Source organism: Pituophis catenifer, unplaced genomic scaffold (assembly GCF_029215685.1).
Source record: "Pituophis catenifer annectens isolate HBS135680 unplaced genomic scaffold, rPitCat1.0.hap2 SCAF_7, whole genome shotgun sequence".
NCBI classification, from domain to species: domain Eukaryota; kingdom Metazoa; phylum Chordata; class Lepidosauria; order Squamata; family Colubridae; genus Pituophis; species Pituophis catenifer.
The window spans coordinates 36,404,819-36,428,209 of NW_027256887.1; the positions used below are offsets into that span (position 1 = coordinate 36,404,819).

General features: G+C 38.6%; 1 protein-coding gene across 1 annotated transcript in view; it reads right to left on the reverse strand.

The window, feature by feature from the left end:
* PNPLA8 (patatin like phospholipase domain containing 8) overlaps positions 1–23,391 on the reverse strand; it is a 120,674-nt gene that overhangs the window by 38,860 nt on the left and 58,423 nt on the right. The window contains exons 6-7 of the mRNA XM_070946877.1: positions 22,504–22,675; positions 20,365–20,422 (exon numbers count right to left, since the gene is read on the reverse strand). Coding sequence (XP_070802978.1) covers positions 20,365–20,422; positions 22,504–22,675 — 230 coding nt within the window. The remainder of the gene's footprint in view (positions 1–20,364; positions 20,423–22,503; positions 22,676–23,391) is intronic.

A 23,391-nucleotide genomic window follows, 5' to 3' on the forward strand; every position in this document is an offset into this window, starting at 1 on the left:
AAATTGAATTACAAAAGACACCTATGGATTCTTAAATTTTACATCAAATCAAACTGTTACCAACAATAAAAGAAATAGAAATAAAATTGAATTATGTGAAGCAAAGACACTTCAAGTTTGCAAATAAATAAGGAAGACGGCTGGCATATAAACTAAGAAAGGAAAGGTAAAAGAGAATGATCAAAAAAATTTGTGAAGGCAACAACAATGTAATAACAGATACTGAGCTTATATAATTTCATAATTTTCATAATATTTATTCCAATTTGTATAAAAAGCAGGAGTTAAGATATGTCTAAAATAGATGAATATTTGTTAAGACAATGGTTACCTAAGCTCTCACAAGCTCAAAGACAACTTATGAATGACTCAGTAACTACCTTTGAAATATCAGAAGCTATTACAAAAATGAAATCAGGTAAAGCTCCAGATCCAGATGGCCTTACAAGCCAATGTTATAAATGCTTCAAAAATGAAATTGTTCAGCCACTAAAGGATATGAATGATATATTACAGGGGAAAAAGATACCTCAAACTTTGAAAGAAGCTAATATTGTGTTATTACCGAGGGAAGGTCAAGATGTTACGAAGATAAAGAATTACAGACCAATCTCACTATTAAATAGTGACTATAAACTTTTTGCTGCAGTTCTGGCAGAAAGATTAAAAGGTTTTACATATATTCATGAATATCATTCTGCCAAAAAGACAGTTAAGGAACAGTGTGAGGACTGTTTTGAACACTACTGAATATTTATAATATCATAATGAGAATCAGGCAGCTTTAAGATGTTTAGATGGAGACTTCTGATTGACGTCGCGGTGGGATCAGCCACAGAGAGCGGGTCTCTGCTCTCCTTTGCCGAGTTCTTCCCGTTGGTGGGCTCCGAAAGGAGCCAAAGCCGCCCTGTAGGGGTGGCAAAGCAAAGAGGGGTGCCCTGTGAGGTTGTGGAGAGCCGCATCTCTCCTGCCTGGCCTGGGGCTTTCTTTTTCCTCTCAGCCACGACGAGAAGAAGAGGCAGCCAAAAGATGGCTGTCATGAAGCTGGGACAGGCAAGAAACAGCTAAGACTGCTGGAGCGGAGTTAGTGAACAGTGTCTGGAACTGGATGAGAAGATTCCTTTTTACTTGAAGTCTAATCCCAAAAGGAAAAATCCAGGAGAACTATTTGCTCAGAGCTATTTGTTAAGCAGCGAGTGAGCATTTTGAGAAAAATACTAGATTGGAAAGAAAAGATCAAGGGAAGAAAAACAAAAAACTTTTAAAAATATAGGAAATTGGATTTTGAAATTGGGAAGGTGTTGTTTCGGGAAGGCATTTTAAAATGCTGGAATTATTTACTTAAAAAGTTAACCCTCCTTTTATAAACTGAATTAAAATCAAATTGTATTGAAATTGGTTACTCTCGTAATAACATTGAAATTTAAGCTGAGAGCGCCACCTGTTGATGAAAGGAAATACAACATTTACAAGCCTGGCAAGACTTTGGATATGGAATAAACAATACTCATCTGGAGGATTTTGAAGATATTTACTGAGTTATATGCTTCTAGTTTATTGGAGATTTAAATGTGAGAACAAGGAATGTCTAATTAAAGTGACCCCTGAATGTTATGATACAGGATTGAATTTATAAAGAGGATTTAAGAGATTTTGAGCAACTCCCTGGACTACTTAAAGGGAACTGAAGGATTAATTTAAGGGTTGAATATATGGTTCCTGGACTACCGGATAAGAGTGGGACTTATTAAAATAAGATGGAATGCTCCATCAGGGGGAAATGAATGGAATTTTGGAAGATATGGCATTAATGTATCAAAGTATAAAGGACATTATAATACGAAACCACAAGGAGATGAAGGAAATAATGCATGGCATATAGGGAAAGCTGGACAATACAATACAAGGGATAATGAGAAAAGATCAAGACGCCCAGGAAAGGGAGGAGCCAACAGAAAGAACGGAGGAAAAAACAGAACAGACAAACCAGCAAATAAAAGAAGAAGATAAGGAGACAACAATAAAAATAATAAAGACTGATGAAACAAAACAAGGCAAAAATACTTTAAGAGTTTTTTCGGTATTTTCGAAAAGGAGACAGGGATATGGGCAGTTACTGTGAAAGCTAGACAGTGGAAGAGGGTAGAGATGGGAGGAATGTTCAGATTGAATAGTCAGAAACAAAGATTTAAGAGAGGAATATGGGAGGCAAGTAAAAAAATGAATAAGAATTAAAATATTAATGTGGGCAAGAGATGATTGTTAGAAAGGAAACGTCTTTTAATATAAGAGTGGCATGATTAAAAGCTAGAATAGAGAGAAATAAGTAAATGGGGAAACATTATATACACTTTTATATAATAAAATAAAAGCAATAATAAGGTGGGAAAATTAGAGACTGAATGATGTTATTAGTATGTATGTTTAAATAATATTGTGATTGGTATTGGAATAATACACTGAAACGTCGAATAATTAAATAATGACTATAGCTTAATACAAATATGTATATTAACATTAGAATTATATAAGTCTGATGAACATAACAAATGTGACTAATGTTATTATTATTTGCACCAAAATGTATGATGCCCAGGTGCCACACTGTTCACACATTGATGTGTATATCAGGAGTGGGTTCCACTTACCTTCGCTAGTGGTTCGCAATGGGCGGGTGCACACTTCTGCGCATATGCAGATCATCCGAGATGACATCCAGGTGGGTGGGCGGAGCCTCCCACTGCCATTACTACCGGATCGCAAGAACCAGACTGAACCAGTAGCAACCCACCACTGGTGTATATGTAAAATAAAATAAAAAACTTGTGGGGGGGGGAAGATGTTTAGATGGAGAGAAGGCCTTTGACAATCTAAATTGGGCTTTTATGTTTAAAGTTTTGGAAGATAAGGACTTAGGGAGAATTTTATTCAACGGGTTAAAGCAATTTATATGTCACAGTAAGCAAAAATTGTTATTAAAGGTCATCTAACCAATTCATGTGAAATTCAAAAGGGTATGAGACACGGATGTCCCTTGTTGTTTATTTTGTGTTCGAAGTTTTGAATAGAGATATTAGGCAAGATGAGAAAATAGCAAGCATCAAGAAGGAAGTTTATAAATTAAGGGCATTTGCTGATGATTTGGTTATACTCTTGCAAGATCCAAAAAACAACATAGAATATTTGATGAAATTAAATGAGTTTGGGGTTTTAGTGGGTTTTAAAATAAAACAACAATGCTTATTAAGAATATAACTTCACAGGACTGTGATATATTGACTAAAAAGTCTGGTTTTAGGGTTGACAAAGAGGTGAAATATTTGGGGGGTCATATTGACAAACACAAATACAAAACTATGTGCCTCTCTGGAATGATCAAAAAGGACTTATTAAGATGGGATAAACTGCATCCGGCACTATTGGGTAGAGTTTCTGAATTAAGGGCATCCTTGTCTTGTTCCTTTTCTAATATCTATTTTCTCTGTCATTTCACCATTTGCCATCACCTTTGCCGCTTGGTCTCTATATATAGTTTGGATCAAATCTGTCTCCAAAATCCATCATTTTCAACTATTTTATCATAAATTGCCAATTCACATTATCAAATGCCTTTTGTGCATCCAAAAACAACAAAGCTATTTGTTTCTCTTTATTGAAAATCAATAAAGATAAGACAAAGATATTAGTCAAAAATATGAGAGAAAATCAAAAAAAGGAGATGATAGAGAAACTGGACATCCAAATTGTGAACAAAGTGAAATATTTGGGCATTTATCTGACATCAAGATGCTCAAGGAAGACAATTATTATAAACTGAAAAAACAAATTGAAACAGACCTGGAGAAATGGAGAAACTTGCAATTATCACTAATGGGAAGAATAGCATTAATAAAAATGAATGTATTACCAAAAATATTATTTTTATTTCAAACTATATCAATAAAACTGGAGAAAAAATATTTTGAAGAGTTGAAGAAAATAACATGGAAATATGTGTGGCAAGGAAAGAGAGCAAGAATCAACATAAAAATGCTACAAGATGCAAGAACTAGAGGTGGGTTTGGCCTTCTGAATTGGGAATTGTATTATCAAGTGGCAGCCTTATCACGGATTAAAGAATGGATTTTATTGAGTAATACAAGAGTATTGACTTTGAAGGGTCATGATTTACAACTGGGTTGGCATGCCTTTTTATGGTATGGGAAACAAAGGATACATGGATATTTCCAAAGACATTATGTAAGAAATGGCTTGTTATCAGTGTGGGAGAGAGTGAAAGAGAAACATTATCTGAATATACCAATGTGGCTTTCTATAATAGAAGCGGTGATATACCCAAATATTGTGAATATGGGGAATATTGTTAGATATAAGGACATCTTGACAGATCGTGGAGAACTGAAACAAAAACAAGAACTAGAGAGTCAAGGGATTGAGATAGATTAGTATACAAGACTGCAAATACAATCAAGACATAAAGCAGATTGTAGACAATATGGCTTTAACTTGGGGAAATCAGAACTGGATGAAATATTGACAAGAACAGATGAGAAAATGATTAAGAAACTATATAATTATTTATTGCAGATCAGACTAGAAGATGAAGAAGTAAAAGAAACAATGATAGCATGGGCAAAGAATTTTGGATACACCATAGAAGTGGAGAAATGGCAATAACTTAACAATGGCAACAGCTTATAAAGAAAATTTGTATAAGATGTTTTATGAATGGCATATGCCACCAGAAAGATTATCTAAGATGTTTAAAGGTAAATCAGCTAAGTGTTGGAAATGTCACCAGTTGCCAGGATCATACTATCATATGTAGTGGTTGTGTAAAGAAGCAAAACATTATTGGGTGAAAATACAAACATGGTTAGAGGGAATGTTGCAGCAACATATAGAGTTAAAGCCAGAGATATTCTTACTGGGAATTTTACCAGAGAATTACAGTAAAGAAGATACATATTTGATTATTCATATAATAACAGCGGCTAGAATTGTATTGGCACAAAATTGGAAAGCAGACAAAATCCCGTTGGAAGGAGAAATTATAAAGAAAATTTTAGAATGTGCAGAAATGAATAGATTAACATTGAGAATAAAAGATAAAGAGGAGTCGGTGTATTTCAAGACATGGGAAAAATTTTATGATTGGTTAGAAAGGAAATATAAATAAGGGATAGAGATAAAATAGATAGAGAACAGATGGGAGAAAACAATTTAAAAAAATAGATACCCAGATGATGCCAAGTAAAAGGAGAAAGGGGAGGGGGAGTAAAAGGGAAAAAAAGTGAGATATTATAAAAATGTACACAAATGATGAAATAAAAATAAATATTAATTGAATAAGAAATTGAAATGAGAATAAAGATAATTAGAAAATCTGCTCGAATACTACTTTAGATTGAACAGAAAAGAATCCACCTGCGCCCCTGGGGGGGATGGGAGTGCGGAACCCGGGACTCCGGCTGATGTATGTTAATGCCAGGTCCGTGATGCATAAGGCCCCCCTTGTCCGTGATTTGATTGACGAGGGGGGTGCGGACCTGGCTTGCATCACGGAGACCTGGTTGGGCGCGGAGGGAGGGGTTCCTCTCTCCGATCTATGCCCACCGGGTTTCCGAGTATTACATCAGCCGTGACTCCATGGGAGGGGTGATGGGGTGACGGTGGTCATCAGGAAAGGTCTCAGACCTAGGGAGGTCACTGTTCCTCAGATTGGCGGGTGTAAGTCCCTTCTGTTGAAATGGGACCCTGGAGTGCAGTCGGCTCTGTTGATTACGTACCTGTCTCCCAGCTGCGTGTCTTCAGTCCTGCCCACACTACTCGAAGTCTTAACTGAACTGACAGTTGAGTTCCCCAACCTTATGGTTGTGGGAGATTTTAATCTCCCGTCAGCAGGCGAGACATCAGAGTTGGTGCGGGAGTTCATGGCCTTCATGACGGCTATGGACCTGACTCAAGTTGTACAGGGCCCAACTCACAGCCGTGGACACACACTCAACCTGATTTTCATCTCTGGGCAGTGGATAAATGCTTGGGATAGGGGTGATCTTTCTGTGTTACCCCTGTCATGGACCGATCATTCCCTCCTTCAGTTAGACTTTCCTTCTGCCAACCCTCACTGGGAGGCGGAACCGACTCACTGGTTCCGCCCCAGGTGCCTGATGGACCCTGACAGGTTCCTGATGGAGCTTGGGACATTTCCCACTGACCTATCCCACGATTCATCAGAGGCCCTGGTGGATGCCTGGGAACGGGCTGCCACCGGGGCGCTGGATTGAATCGCTCCCTTGCGGCCTCTCCTCCGACAGGAATCCCAGGCAGCTCCATGGTTTTCCGTGGAGCTCAGGGAAATGAAGCGTCGGAAGAGACGCCTAGAGGGCTGTTGGAGGTCTTCCCATTCTGAGTCTGACTGAACACAGCTAAGAACCCATATTAGGTCTTATCTTGTGGTGATGGAAGCGGTGAAACGTGACTATTTCGCTGCTCTCATTGCGTCTGCAGAAAATCGCCCAGCAGCCTTGTTCCGAGTGATCCGCTCCCTTCTCCATCACAGAGCGAGGGAGGACCCCTTGCAAGGCAGTGCTAAGGATTTTACGCAATTTCTGCAAGACAAAATCGCTCTGATTCAGACGGGGTTGGACTCTGACTGGGCAGGATCCAACGAGGGGATGGGAGCTGATTTTGGAGGTAACATCTGGGTTGACTTTGATCCTGTTTCTATGGAGGAAATGGACAGGATTGTGGGTAGACTGGGGGCCTCCACATGTTTATTGGACCCTTGTCCCTCCTGGCTTGTTGCGGCAACCAGGGAGGGGACTGGAGACTGGATCTGGGCGATTATCAACGCTTCATTGAGAGATGGGGTCTTCCCCGCCTTACTCAAGGAGGCGGTGGTTCGTCCCCTCCTCAAGAAGCCAGCCCTGGATCCGGCCTCCCTGAACAACTTTCGTCCTGTATCCAACCTTCGCTTTATAGCGAAGGTTGTTGAGTCTGTGGTGGCATACCAGCTTCCGCAATTCCTGAAGGAGACTGGTTATCTAGACCCGTACCAATCAGGCTTCAGGCGCAGACACAGCACGGAAACAGCATTGGTCGCCCTGGTGAATGATCTCTGGCCGGCCTGGGATGGGGGTTATTCCTCCATCCTGGTGCTACTTGACCTCTCAGCAGCTTTTTTTTTTTTAATTTTAAAAATATAAACTTTATTAAAACACATATAAAACACATAAAAAACATATAAATACATTATACAATAAACAATTTGTAAGTAAATCAATCTTTTGAAGCATTTGTTTCGTATTGGTCTTTCAGGTAATATGGTTATACTTATTCCCCTAAATCTTAACTTAATAGTTTCATTTTACCATTTCTCTCTCCCCTCTCTTCTTTTCTCTAAGACTTCTACTTTAGTAGTCTATATATCATATATTTGAATTATATCTTTACTTTTAGGGTTTCTCTCTGTAAATTTATCTGCCCATAGGAAATTATTTGTATGCACAATTGTATTTCTGTTCTATATTACTTCTAGTTGTGTTTCTGTAGTAGTAACATGATGCCATTGATACCATTTATTCCAAACTTTGTAGAATTCTGTATCATCTTTTTCCTTTAGCTCTTTTGTTAGCCTATCCATTTCAGCGTACTGTGTAATTTTATCCATTATTTCTTCTTCCGTTGGGATTTTTTCCAGTTTCCAGTTTTTAGCATATATTATCCTCGCTGCCGTTAGAATATATATTAACAGGTATTTTATTTCTTTAGGATATGCCTTTGTGAAGATTCCTAACAGGAAAGTTTCAGGTCTCTTATCTATTTGTAATTTGGTAATTTGTTCTAGCCATTTCTTGATGTTGGACCAAAATTTCTTTGCCACCGGGCATGTCCACCATAGATGATAAAAGGTGCCTTGTGGGTTCTTATATTTCCAGCACACTGAGCTATTTTTCGGGTTGATTTTGGCCAATTTTGTAGGCGACATATGCCACCTATAAAACATCTTTAGCTGATTCTCCTTGTATGCCACTGCCAATGTTGTTTTTGTATTCAATTGCCAGAGTTCTTCCCATTTCTCCAATTCTATTGAATATTTAAAATTTTGCATCCATTTAATCATCGTATTTTTAACTATTTCCTCCTCCATCTTATATCGCAGTAGGAATTTGTAGATTTTACTGATTAATTTCTCTTCAGAGTCTAGTATAATTTTATCTAGTTCCTGCTTTTCTTTACATATTTCATACGTGTTTATATATTCCTTATGTTTCGATTGAATATGTGAGAAGGTCCACCAATCAATTTCTCTGTTTAAATCTGTTTCCAATTGTTGTTTGGTTTTCAATTTTCCTTGATGGTCAATTAAGTCTTTATATCTAATTATATTTTTGGGTTCTGTAAGGTTTGGGTGTTTTAATGCTTCTGACGGTGAAAGCCAAATTGGGATTTTTATATACTGTTGTTTTTTAGTTTTTAGCCAAATTAGTAATAAAGCATTCCTAATTGTGTGTCTTTTAAAATAGGTATGTGATTTGTACCTTTCGTCCCATAAGAAGGAGTGCCAGCCCGTTTGTAGGTCATGACCTTCAATGGATAATATTCTACTATTATTCAATTCCATCCAGTCTTTAAACCATGCTAATCCCGCCGCTTGGTAATAAAGTTCCCAGTCCGGGAGTGCTGTTCCTCCTCTATCTTTGGAGTCCTGGAGTAGTTTTAGTTTTATTCATGGGCGTTTCCCCTGCCATATAAATTTAGAAATCATTTTATTTAAACTTTCAAAAAAAAATTCTCTAATTTTATTGGAGCAACTTGGAACAGGTACAGCAATTTTGGTAGGGTATTCATTTTGATAGTGGAGATTCTTCCCATAAATGAAATTTGTAAGTTTTTCCAATTGTCCAAGTCTTTTTTTATCTGTATTATTAATTTATCATAGTTATTTTCTCTTATAGAGGAGGTTCTTGGTGACAGCCAGATCTCTAAATACTTTATTTTATTTGTTGCTTGGATTTGTATGCTATTCTCCAATTCTGTCTCTTGTATTTTCGTAAAGTTTTTAACTAATAACTTTGATTTATTTCTATTTATCTTTAATCCAGCCATCTCTCCATAATCTTCTATTTTCTTAAGCAATTTAGGTACTACTTCTAACAGTTCCTCTGCTATGAGTACAAGATCATCGGCAAAAGCCTGAGTCTTGTATTCTTTACGCCTTACTTTTAACCCTTTGATTTCTTGGTCTTCCCTAATTTTTTTTAACAAGATCTCCAGAGATAGAATATACAATAGTGGAGAAAGTGGGCAGCCTTGTCTGACCCGTTTTGTTATATCAAATTGATTCGTCATATCGTCATTTAGAATTACCTTTGCTGATTGTTTTGTGTAAATTTCTCCTATAATATTTTCCAAATTTGGTCCAAATTGCATACTTTTTAGTTGCTCTTTTAGGAATTCCCAATTTAAATTGTTGAATGCTTTTTGGGCATCAAAGAAAACCAGCGCAGCTTGTTTCTCCGAATGGGCTTTGTAGTATTCAAGTGCATTTGTTATCACTCTCATATTATTCTTAATTTGATGGCCCAGCAGGAATCCATTTTGGTCCGGCTGAATATAGTTATTCACTACTTTTTTGAATCTTTCCGCAATAATTATGGCAAAAACTTTATAATCTGTATTTAGTAAAGATATCGGTCTATAGTTTTGAATTAGTTGAAGATCAGTATCCTCTTTGGGTATGATAGTTATTATTGCTTCCGTCCAGGTTCGTGGGATTTTTGTCTTCATTAAGGCCTCATTGTATAACTCCAGCATAGTCTCTCCTATTGTTTCTTGCACCGTTTTATATAATTCCACCGGTAATCCGTCAGGTCCCAGAGTTTTATTGTTTTTTTGCTTTTTCAGTGCTGTATCCAATTCCAGCTTAGTTACTGGTCTATTCAACATTTCTCTTTGTTCATCTGTTATTTGAGGCATATCCGATCCTTTTATGTATTGTTTTATCTTTTCTACTTCTACTTCCTCTTGTTTGTATAGATTGGCGTAGAATGTCTGGACGATTTCTTTTTTCTCTTTCCTGCTGTAATGGATTTCCCCATTCGAGTCTCTAAATTGATATATCATTCTTTTATCCTTATCTTTTTCAGTTTGTAGGCCAGCCATCTACCCGTTTTATTCACAAATTCGAACTAATTCTGCTTGGCCATTTTTATTTTCTGTGCTAATTCTTTTTGGTTTATCAAGTTTCAATTATGTTTTGTTGCTTTCCATTCTTCTTTTATCTTTTTGTTCTGGGGATGTTTATGTTCTATATTTTTTAATTCTTCATGAAGTTTATCTAGCTGTTGTTTTCTTTCTTTGTTCTTTTTCCCTATATATGCTATAGTCAGGCCCCTTATATATGCTTTTGCCATGTCCCAAGTGTTCTGTATGGAGGTATCTTCTTTCTTATTTATTTTAAAAAACAGTTCTAGTTCTTTTTCTAGCATTTCTTTAAATTCTTTTTGTTTACAAATTATTTGATTCATTGTCCACCTTCTAAACCTTTTTACTCCTTTCTAATTTACCAGAATTGGGTTGTGATCTGCCCATTGATTTACCTCTATCTCTATTTTATCCACCCCATTTCTAAAATTCGAGGTCATCCAAGCCATGTCAATCCTGGACCAGGATTGGTGAGGGTGAGAGTAAAAAGTGAACTGGTTCTGATCTTCGTGAGTTTCCCTCCAGACATCTCTCAAATTTATTTCCATGGCCATATCAAAAAATTCTTTTGGGAGTATCGCCTTTTTTCTCTTGTTTTTTTTACTCGTTTTATAATTTTTTTTCACATCTGCTATTGCAGTGGTCCCCAACCCCCGGTCCGCGGACCGGTGCCGGGCCGTGGAGTACCTGGCACCGGGCCGCGCAGCGGCCGGGGGACATGAACGCTGCAGCGCAAAGGCTCCTGGGCCGTGCGCAAAAGCTCCTGCGCGCGCTCAGCGGGCCACGGTAAAATTATCAAAGGCTGATTGGTCCGCGGCGATAAAAAGGTTGGGGACCACTGTGCTATTGCATTGTAGTCCCCAATTAGGCAAATATCTTCATATCCCAATTCCACTATTTTATTGTGTAGGCCCTTGAAAAATTTCTGTTGATTTTGGTTAGGAGCATATATTACTACTAACAATATTTTCCTATTTTCCAGTACAAACTCAATCATAGCCGTTCTGACATCTTCATCTGCATATATTAATTTCGAAAGGATCCAGTCTTTAACATAAACCATCACTCCTCTTTTCTTTTTTGAAGTCAAAGATGTGTATAATTTCCCTAGCTTAGAGTTTTCTAATATTTTTTGGTATCTTTTTTTTATGTGTACTTCCTGAAGACAAGTCATGTCAGCTCCTATTTTTCATAGTTTAGTAAAAATTTGCGATCTTTTTTTCGGTGCACTCAGGCCATTGATAATTACAGGAAAAAAAAGACTTCCGCTGGCACCGCCGGCGCTGCTGCAGCTCCTTTGCGAGCTGCTACTCCCGGGATCTGTAAAACCGCCAAAACAGCATAAATCAGCTGTTTTGGCGGCTGGAACTTCCCGCTCGGGCAAAGAGGGGGGGGTGAGTGCTCAGGTGTATAGGGTAGAGCCCCCCAGAACCTCCAGGATTAACCCTGGAGGCGCAGAGGGTGAGGGCTCCCCAAACGCCTGGAAAGCAGCTCCAGACTCGGGATTCTGTCTTTGACAGATTAAGGCGTCGCAACCATCCCTGTGAAACAAGTGATTTCAAGGATTGATTTTCACGCAGGCAGAACAAAACAGGAGAGCTTCTTGCAAGTATTTTTCTTTCTTTAACTCTGATGAATAATGAGTCCTTTCAGATTCGAATGAAAGCTTTAAAGTGATCCAAAATGGCGCTGATTGAGGATGGAAGCTTAAGAGGAAAGTGATTGTTAAAGCTTGTTTGCGCTTGTTAAGGTCGTTATAGCTGTCAGTACTTTGAAGCTTTGTTGAATGAAGTTTGCAGCATAAGAAAAGATGGCAGGAGTAAAGATTTTTGAACAGAATGGAGGTTTCTCAGCAGATAATTCAACAAATGTACAAATACTGACAGTGGATTTTGTGGATGCATGGCAAAAATCATTTATGGAAAGACTGGATGAGATCTTTGAGAAGTTTATTACTCAAATTGCTAACAAAGTTGTAATGTTGAAAGAGGAGGAAGAAAAAAAAGCGCCTGAGGAACATGGAAAGGATGTTTTTCAAACTATGAATAAACTGACGGGCTTGAAGGAGGTTAATACGGAGATATGGAGAGAGATCTATCCAGAGGTTTTGACGCAGATGAGAGGAAAAGTGCTGGGAGAAGCTTGGATTTTCAAGATATCAAGAAGGATTAGAAATGGAACATTACAATTTCTTTACAAAAATGGACTTTTAATCCTAATTAAAGAGGTGTGTTGCTTAAAAGGAATTACTTTGCGAGCTGCACAGGATTGGAAGATAAAATTACAGTTGAATACACAAAAGCTTGTAAAAATAAAAGATGGTGGAATAAAGCGGAAGAAGAAGGCTTGGAAAAAAACCAGGGGGAAATGGAAGTGGAAGAATTTTATTCCTCTTTGTTAGGCAGGATAACATGGTGAATGATTGTATTGGTATTTAAGATTTTTATTAAGGATATGATTTGTTTGGTTTTTTAAAAATTTTTTTTTCTTTACTTATGACTGGGTGTTTCAACTGTTATAAAAACGGATTTTTTAAAAAAAGAAAATTTCTTTTGGATGTTAAATGACTGGATGTTTCAACTGTTATATAAACGTGAACAAGATATGATCTCTTTGGTTATGATTGGATGGATTATATCTAAAAATTATTTTAAGTAATGGATTAAATGAGAAATTTTTTTGGGGATGTTAAATTCAAGGCTATAGATTTTTCAATATATTTTCAAGGGCTTTAAATTGTTTGTTTATTGTTGAATTAATTGGGATTAACTACCTTTAAGCAAGAAAAGTTATATTTTGTTTTGAACAAGGAGAGTTAAAGTACAAGTGATAGATAAATCTATAGATAGTTAGTTTGTGGGGTTTTTCATTAAGGTTTGTTAAATGTTTTTTAGGGGAGAAGGGAGGGGGGAAATATATATATATATATATATATATATATATATATATATATATATATATATATATATATATATATATATATATATATGATTGATTTTTTGTTTAAGATGTATGTTGACTATGAAATAAAAGTTTTTTTTTTTAAAAAAAGATATTTACAGAAAAAAATTTCAAGGCCTCTTCCATTGTCTAATATAGTTGTTTTTTAGTATGTCTTGTTTCCATCCGTGTTTTCGTCCTTGCGCCTTCTCTCTCCTCTCTTTCTTTTTCTTGACTTGTCCTTGCTTCCTTCTCTTGTATTGCCTCTATTTGCTCTTCTTCTTGACTTCTACTTTCTGTTTCTTCTTGACTTTCTTGATCTTCTTCCTGGTTGAAGTGTGAGTTGTAGAATTCTGTTGCTTTCTCTAATGTATCTATTTTGTATTTTTTTATCTTCCCAGGTGGCCAAAATCCCCTCTGGTATTAGCCATATAAAGGCTATTTTATATCTATTCAACTGCTTTGTTAGAAACTGATATTGCTGACACTGGTTCCTAATTCTTCGGGGTATTTGTTTTAAGACTATGATTTCTTTAACCTTATATGTCAAAATCCCTTCTCTAGATTTCATATATACCTCATCCCTAGTTGATCGTTTTGAAAATTTAACGTGTATTTCTCTTGCCAAACGATGCCTTCTTATATAGTTTGTATGGACACGATAGGTTTCATCCAGTTGTCCCTTTATATCCAATTTATCTTTTTCTATTATTTCTGCTATTATCTCTGCCATTTTTCCACCTAGGTCTTCATCTTTCTCTTCTGGTATATTTTGAAAGTGCAGAAAATATGATGCTTTTTCCATCTCGAGCATTGCTAAGGAATCAGACAGTTCTTTATTTATTTGGGAAGTTTTCTGTTCCATTGCTTCTACTTTTGTCTCTACTAAATCTATTTTTGCTTCTGCATTTCTGATTCTTTGTTCATTTTCGGTTATTGATTGTTGTATATCTCCAATTCTATCATTCATATTTTTAATGTCCCCCCCTAACTTCTCCAATTTCATTTTTAATTTCTGCATGGAGTGTTCTCATTTCTTGCTGATTCTCTGCCATCTTTTCCTGTGTTTTTAATAATGTTTCCTGAATCATTGAAAACATACTTTGCATGGTATTTAAAGCCATTTCCGATTTTTCTTTCTCCTTTTCTTTTCCCACCATACTATCTAGTGTTTTTTGTTGTAATGGTGATGCCACTGCTACTGTAGTATTTACAGCTGGTTTTTTCCCTGTTTTCGTTATAGTAGATATTGTTGACATCTTTAATGCTCGAGAGAAACTTTCCCAGGCTAACATATAATTCTTACACGTTAAATTCTGTCCTCTATTTCTTCCAATTCTTCACCTAGTTTTACTTCTGTTCATATAAGCTATCCACACTTTGATCCCGTTATCTTTGTTTACTAAACAATCAACTGTACTTAATTTTCTATCAGTTTTCACCTCTTATTTCACAGTGTTTCCAATCAAACAATCTCAGTTATAATTCATTCATTCCCCATCCTCTTTTTCCAAGTTCTATAAGTTCACAACACAGTTTGTATTTAAAGATTATAAATTGTAGTATATATTTCCTCTTTACCTTTAGTATCTCTCTTTACTTACTATCTGTACAATATATACAATATATACAATATGTCCAAGCTCTTTAACAGATAGAAACTAGAGAGCAGTTACCCCCCTTTTTCTTAATAGTACTTAGCGTTTTTAGTCCAGTCTCCTCAGTGGCTTAGGTATGGCTATTTCCTGCTTTCCGTTCGAGTCCACGTTTCTCACCCTCTGTCTTGATCTTATCACTGCAATTGTTTTTAACACCAGTTTTGTCCTATAGGCAATTTTATTTTCCTTTCAGTTCTCCTTAGCTCTCAGAGTTCTGTAAGTTATTTAATTATACGCTGTATCTTCTTCTCCAGTTCCTATTTCTCTGCCACTTTTCAGAGTCTTAGAGTTACTCATTTCAATAATGCTTAGTCACTCCGTGGGGCTGTGCTTCCTCTCGCTACTGTTCTGTACAGGCTTTTGCGCTTCTATCGAAAATCGCCACCACAAATTAATCCGCCCGTTCACACCCTCTTAATCCGTATTCCTCCTTGTCTCACCAATTCTGGGGATTCTCTGCTCAGCTCTGCCACTCAAAACTGCTCTCCACTCTTGGCTTCGCTCTAGAAGGCCGCCATTGCTCCTGCCTGCCCTGGGGGCAGACTTCTTCTCCAACAGATTTGAGACGTTTGTCTTGTGTCCCCTCCGACACTAGCACCGCGTCCAGGGGCTTCAAGGCTTCCCCTCTTGTTTCCCGATCTCTACGGGATCAGGAAAGCTCGTAACGAGCTTCTTATTAGAGAATATTTGGGTTCCAGAAACGGCAGTAACCGTTTCCTCACCCCGCTCACGATGTCATCACCACCGGAAGTCCTCTCAGCGGCTTTTGATACCATCGACCATGGTATCTTACTGCGATGTCTCGGGGGGTTAGGGGTGGGGGGCACTGTTTTACAGTGGTTCTCCTCCTACCTCTCGGGCCGTACGGTTTGTTTGGGAAGGGGGTCAGAGATCCTCCTTAAGGCCCCTCACTTGTGGGGTGCCGCAGGGGTCGGTTCTCTCCACCCTGCTCTTTAACATCTATATAAAGCCTCTGTGTGAGATCATTCGGGGTTTCGGGATGCGGTATCATCAGTACGCTGATGATTCCCAACTGTACATCTCCACCCTGGACCAACCTAGGGATGCCCTTTCCGTGAAGTCTAAGTGCCTGGAGGCGGTGCGGGTCTGGATGGGTAGGAATAGGTTCAGGCTCAACCCCTCCAAGATAGAGTGGCTGTGGATACCGGCGTCCCATGATCTAGCTCCCCCATCACTGTTGATGGGAGGGGAGTGTCTTGCTCCCTTGGAAAGGTTCATAATCTTGGCATCCTCCTTGATTCACAGCTATCTTTAGTGGACCATCTAACGGCCGTGACAAGGGGGACATTCGCACAGGTTCGCCTGGTGCGCCAGTTACGACCCTTTCTAGACAGGGATGCCCTCCGTACGGTCACTCATGCTCTCATCATCTCTCGGTTGGATTACTGCAATGCCCTCTACATGGGGTTTCCCTTGGGGTGTACCCAGAGGCTCCAACTGGTCCAGAATGCAGCCGCGCGAGTAGTTACAGGTATGTCCCGCTACTCCCACATAACACCACTATTGCGTGAGCTGCACTGATTGCCGGTGGTCCTCCGGAACCACTTCAAGGTGCTGGTACTCACTTATAAAGCCCTTCATGGCATGGGCCCGGGGTATCTGCAGGATCACCTCCTGCCGGCCTCCCACCGTCCAGTGCGCTTACATAGGACTGCCCTCCTCCGGGTCCCCTTGGCTAGATATTGTCGGCTGGCAGTCCCCAGGATGAGGGCGTTCTCTGTGGTCACACCGACCTTCTGGAATGGGTTGCCCACCGAGCTCCGGATGGCTCCTGACCTCCGCACCTTCCACGCCGACCTAAAGACATGGCTTTTTCACCAACTTCCCTGAGCTGTTGTGGATTTTAACTTGGGGATTGGGGATTTTAAATTGGTTTTAATATTATTTAACTCTTATTTATTGTCGGGTTGTTTTTATTGTTGTTAGCTGCCCTGAGTCTTGCGGGAGAAGGTCAGCATATAAATCTGACTAAATAAATAAATAAATGGGAAACAACAAAAAAGAGGGGAAGGAGTAGAGAGAGAGGAACGGAGAGGAGAGGAGAAAGAAGAAAGGGAAAAGGAGAGAAAGAAAAGGGAGGGGAAAGAGGAGTAAAAGAGAAGGTTAGAAGGGGGAAGAAGAGAGGAGTGGGGGAAGGGAAGGGAAAGTAGGAAAGAGAAGGAGAGGAAGAAAGAAGAAAGTAAGAGGAGAAAGAGGAAGGAAGAGAAGGGTTGGAGAAGAAGAAAGGTTGGAGTAAAGGTAAATGGTAAAAGAGCAACCCTGAAAAAGTAAAAAGTAAAAAGTAAAAATGAAAGTTAAAAGATAAGGTGAATGAAAAATGATGGATAAATGACTGTACATGTAAATGTGTTTATGAGAAATAAAAATAAAAAACTTTAAAAAAAAGTCTAAGGAAGCATTAGAATCAGGAGGACATGTCTGCCATTGGTTTATATATTTACAATTGAAAGAAAGTTTTAAATGAGATAAAAAGAGTTATGGGTTTGACTTTGTTAAAAATGAATTGGAAATCCTACTGCGTGGTAGTGATGAATATATTATTGCTAGGGTCTATAAATTGTTGTTGAATTTGAATTTGAAAAATGAATATGTAAAGTATTGCATCATTCAGAGCAGCAGTCACCAACTGGTGGTCCGTGATAAAATTTTGGTGGTCCACAGAAAAATTATTTGCATGTTTTATATTGCACTAAATTAGGGGTCCTCAAACTACGGCCCCTGGGCCGGATATGTGTAATGAATGTTTGTGTTGCTCCAGCTTCGGGGTCTTTTTGTGTGGGTCGAAGGGGGGGGGGCAGAAATTCTGACTTGGGGTCTGTTTTGGCCTCCTGGTGCAGGGTTTTGGGCAAAGGTTGGAGGGAAGCGCCACTGGTGGCAAAGAGCCGGGGGGCCTCATTCCAGTGGGACTGCATCATGGCCTGAAACTGACTGACCATCTCAGCCCGCTGAGCCTGTAGACGCTGGTACCTGGCCTTGCACTCCCTCAGGCCTTCCCTCTGCTTGGAAAGCCTATGCTCGTAGTCCTTAGTGTGGTGCTTCTGCTGAGCCTCCTTCTCAATCAGATCCAATTTGAACTGAGCCAGCTGTTTTGCCAACTCTTTCTCATGGTAGCTGCTTAGCTCCAACAACTGCTTCCTGTTGGGGCCCTAAGGAGTCTGGGTGGGCAGGCGAGGAGTGGCTGGGAGGGGACGGGCAAGCAGGGGCTGGTGAGGCGCCCCTCGACGCGAGTGACATTGAGTTGGCCATGCCCACCCAGTCACATGACTACCTAGCCACACCCACCCAGCCAGTCATTAGGCAGATCATATTAGTGGTCTGCAGGATTTAAAATTAGGAATTTAGTGGTCACTGAGGTCCGAAAGGTTGGTGAACCCTGATTCAGAAGGCAAAGAATTTTGGATATAATGTAATGCTTGAACAATGGGAGAATATGTGGATGAAAGGTTTAAAATTTACAATAAATTATAATTTAAAAGAAACATTTTATAAGATATGTATCGCTGGTATTTAGCACCAGACAAGTTGTCAAAAATGTATAACGGTATTTCAAATGAATGTTGGAAATTCAAATGTAAAAAAGGGACTTTATATCATTTATGATGGATATGTGATAAAGCAAAGAAATATTGGAGTAGGATTCATATCCTAATACAGAAAATTATTAAAGTGAATATAAAGATAAAACCAGAAACTTTTCTTTTGGGTTTAATGAAAAGACTTAAGAAAAAAATTGGAACTTTTATGTTACATATGTTGACAGCAGCAAGATTACATTATGCACAAAAATAGAAAGACATTTTGATTCCCACAATGGATGAATGGCTGCAAAAGTTGATGGGAGTTAGCACAGATGGCTAAATTGACTGCTTTGGTTAAAGAAAAAAAAATACAACTACTTTGTTTCTATTTGGAAACTGCTTCTGCACTTTGTGCTTGAGATGGAAAAAAATGAAACTTTGATTTTGGGTTTTACTGATTAGATAGATTTATTGTTGTAGAAATGGCTAGTTTATACTGTTATCTAAAAATAAAAAGTTGAGGTTTGATGTTATTATCTTATTCTCCTTCACCAAAGGGAGTTTGAAGTCAATGCCTTTTCTTTCTTTTCCCTTTCTTTTCTACACTTTTCCCTTTCCTTTTCCCTCCCCTATTTTTCCTATTATTTGCTTTTATATTTTATATTATAAACTAATTAAAAAGGAATGTCTCAGCTAACAAGTTGTTAGGCTATTTGAACTGCTCATCCTTTTTTTAAAGGAAGGGAGCAAGAATGGATATCAATACTTTGTAAGATATGATTAAAAATAAATACCTTGCTTCCCTGAAGATAAAACCCAACTGATGTCCCACTGCCTGGAGGCGGTACGGGCCTGGATGGGTAGGAACAGGCTAAGACTCAACCCTTCCAAGACTGAGTAGCTATGGATGCCGATGTCTCGTGTTCTAGAAGTTCCATCACTTTCGATGGGGGGGGGGGGAAAGTGCTTCCTCCCGTCGAGAGGGCCCGCAACTTAGGTGTCCTCCTGGATTCCCAGCTGTTTTTGGAAGACCATCTTACGGCCGTGACCAGGGTTTTTTTTGCCCAGGTTCGCCTGGTGCGCCAGTTGCACCCTTTCCTAGACCGAGATGCCCTTCGCACGGTCACTCATGCCCTGGTTACTTCTCGTTTGGATTACTGCAACTCCCTCTACATGGGGCTGCCCTTGAGGTGCACCCGGAGGCTCCAGCTGGTCCACAATGTGGCCGCGTGGGTGGTTACGTGAGCTCCCCGTTACTCCCGGGTAACATCTCTCCTGCGCGAGCTGCACTGGCTACCAGTGGTCCTTCAGATCTGCTTCAAGGTGCTGGTACTTACCTTTAAAGGCCTACATGGCTTAGGTCAGGGGTATTTGCAGGACCATCTCCTACCCGCCTCCCACTGTCCTGTCTGCTCTCACAGGGCTGCCCTCCTTAGGGTACCGTCGGCCAGACAATGTCGGCTGGCGATGTCCAGGGGTAGAGTGTTCTCTGTAGGTGCCCGTCCTCTGGAACGAGTTACCCACCGAGCTTCGGACGGCGCCTGATCTCTGCTCCTTCCATCGGGACTTAAAGACTTGGCTGTTCCAACAAATGGGTTGACCCTGATCCTTGGGTTTTATTATTTTGATTGTTGTTGTTTTAATCTGGGTTTTAAACACTTTACTTTTTATTATTGTATGTTTTTAACTTGTGTTCGCTAGCCTGAGTCCTTAGGGAGAAGGGCAGCATATAAATTTTTGGTAAATAAATAAAATAAAACTGGAAAATAAGCTCTAGCATTGTTTTTCAGGATGGTTGTAATATAAGCTCTACCCCAAAAATAAGCCCCCATTAAGACTGTCAGCCAGATGGAAACATTTAGTACCATGTTTCCCCCAAAATAAGACCTAACCAGAAAATAAGCCCTGATGCATCTTTTGGAGCAAAAATTAATATAAGATCCAGTCTTATTTTTGGGAAAACACGGGTAGCAACAAATTCAAGGAAAATAGTAAACACCTTAGGAAAATAAACTTACCTTAGGACATTTAGGATTTCTTGCTGTTTCAAACATAACATCGGATCCCATTCGTTCCCTACACAAACCAGATAAATTGCTAAGGTTACAATTTTAGAGTTTGCACTGTCTGTCTTTCCTCTTAAGAACTACAGCTCTCAATCAGGTATGGAGCATGTTTTTGCATTCATTTCTCTAGTTTGATTAAAATCAATGTATAAAAGCATGTGCTAAAAGTGAGAATTAGCTTGGATATATGTCTGTTTAGCACAGTATCCCCATCACTGACTCTAATAATTTCCATGAATAATTTCTATTGCTCTATTTCTATTAATTTTAATATCGTGGTTTTGGTTTTTTAAAAAGAATTTAAATCCTGAATGCCTTTGGGATTTAGAATCACTTCAATAAAATTATTCTTATTCTTATCTATTACTATTCTTGGTTTTTTTTTTACAGAAAGAAGGAATAACTCATTAGAGTATTTTCAGTATTACCATCTTTTCTTGACAGATTATTTAAAAACAGTAAATTTTAATGACAATCTTAACTTTTCAAAAATAGCAGTTAGACATATATTCAGGAAAAAAAACCAGGATCCACAAACACCGGCTGGCAGTCAAACCCCAAATCCTTAATCTCTACTCACACTGATATCAAACAGCACCAGTTCAATTGGAGCAACACAAAAATCATCAGCCACACTACCATCCACCACTCTTGTGAGTTCATCAAAGCCTGGCACGCCACAAACAATTCCTTCAACAGCAGGGGTGAAATCCACTTACCTTTGCTACCGGTTCACAAATGGGAGCGCGTGCACGACACCTTTGCACATGCTGCGCATGCGCAGAGCATCAAAAATGGGATGTGATGACATCCGGGCGGGTGGTCGGAGCCTCCTGCCGCCAGTGCTACCGGTTCGCCCAAGCCGGATAGAACCGGCTGCATTTCACCACTAATCAACAGACATATTGATCTACAACCAACCTATGAGCCCCTCAGAATCCAAATCAACCCCATAGCTAACCATACAGCACCGAACCTCAACCAACCCATGCAAGTTCCCCAACCAGCACTTCACCTCCCAATGAGCCTCACCTGATGTAACCTCCCCATCACAAGACTCCCACTGATGATACATACTTGATCCATCACAAGATCTACTGACCACACAAAGCCCTTATAAACAGAAGAACACTGACATTGACATCCACTAAATTGTTGAAAATGTTACCTAACCTAGTAACGAAACATTTGGAAACCAACCCACAAGCTCTGAGAACTCACCTTCATATATTCATAAAACAGAGCTGTCAAATTCATTTCCATAAATTGCCCTGGATAGCAACATGGGCAGTAAATAAATGTAATAAATAAATAATCATATAGTTTGCTAGAGTTGAATCAACACAACTATTTGATTTAAATCTCTATAACATTAACCGTAGCGGAAAATCTGTGTTTGAATTAAGGATCTATCATCATATGAGGACTAAATGATAGAACTAACAATCAAAGGATGGTTGTCTAAAGCATTGCCTCCAAGATTATATTCTAGCAGAAGATAACTGGGAATTGTAGGTAGAAGGCTCTGAAGCTCATGAGATTTAACCTGGGAATAACCACTTTCTCCCTAGCCTCGGTGAGGAACACAAGTTTAGTAACAGCATCATGTTAGTGTATTGATGTAATTCAATTACTTTGTAGTTTGTAAATCTGTTTAAAAATAAGATTAATGCATTCTTTTATTCCTATGCTAATTAAGTGTCTGCCTATCATAATTATTTCCACATTCTGCCTACTTATGCTAAAAAAATTTAAACCATAAAATGGATTTAGTGATGACAGAACAAAACCATAAGAAAAAGACCTCCACACCAAGGGTATATGATACAGTGTTAAGTGGGTTGCTGGCCTGTTGTTGCCTCTTTAACTCAAATACAAATTTTCCAAGGGACCACGTAACTTACTGTGCAAGCCTAGGAAATGGTGTGGTTTTTTAAGGAGCCACCAATAAATAAAACAAGGAGGCCCACATCTGATTAAAAAACACTATCTTCTTTTAGCTCTAATTAATATAACAGAGAAAGAGTTCTGTTTTATATTTTGGATTATATTGAAGAAACATGATTGGCAAATAATTTCATATTAACTTACTTAAGCATTTTCTCCCATATTTCACTGTCATAAAATGCATGGCTCCATCCCATTTTAACTGTTCCAACAATGACATTTTGCTTAAAGACATCTGTTCCTAATTTCCGGTAAAGTTCTTCACATTCATCCAGAGGTATATGGAATAATCCCAACATAAATCCCAATATAGCACCTGCAAATAAATATTTATAAATTTGAATGACAATTTAAATGTCTATCATCTTATGCAAAGATTGGCAACCTAAGATTCCAAACCACATAAAGCATACCTGAATCTCTTTCTGTGGCCTTTAGAGATTCCTTCATCTACCACTGCTAAAAAAATGGTACCATGGATTCCTATGATTCTAAGGCAGGAAATTAATGAGGATTACGCTATGATGTAGTTTCAAAAGGAAGACCTCGGAAAAATCCTGGTTCTGCCTACATGCTTGACATGGCTTCAATCAATATACATAATTGTTGCTTCTACTGCAGTAGCCATTCTGAATAAAAATATTAGATATAACTCTTAGGCAGCAAAGTTATCCTAATTATTCTTTATAACAGGTTTCTTGTACTTGAGAGTTGTAATCCAAGATATTTGGAAGGTCATAGTTAATGAAAGGATGGTTGATAACATTATATAGCAGTTTGCATATAACATTAGACTTTGTCAGTAGTGCTGACATGCTTTTTTTAATCCTTAAAATGTTTCTTGTGTTTTAATATTTTTTAAATTGTAAGTCACCCAGTCATTGATTGAGATGGGCGGCTATAGAAACTGAATAAATATTATCTGTTCTTAAGATTTGCAGATCTCACTGAAGGCATCTCTGAAAAACCAATGAATGATAATTAAGTTCATGTATAGCTCCACCTAGTGTTTTAATACAATCATGTGAAACC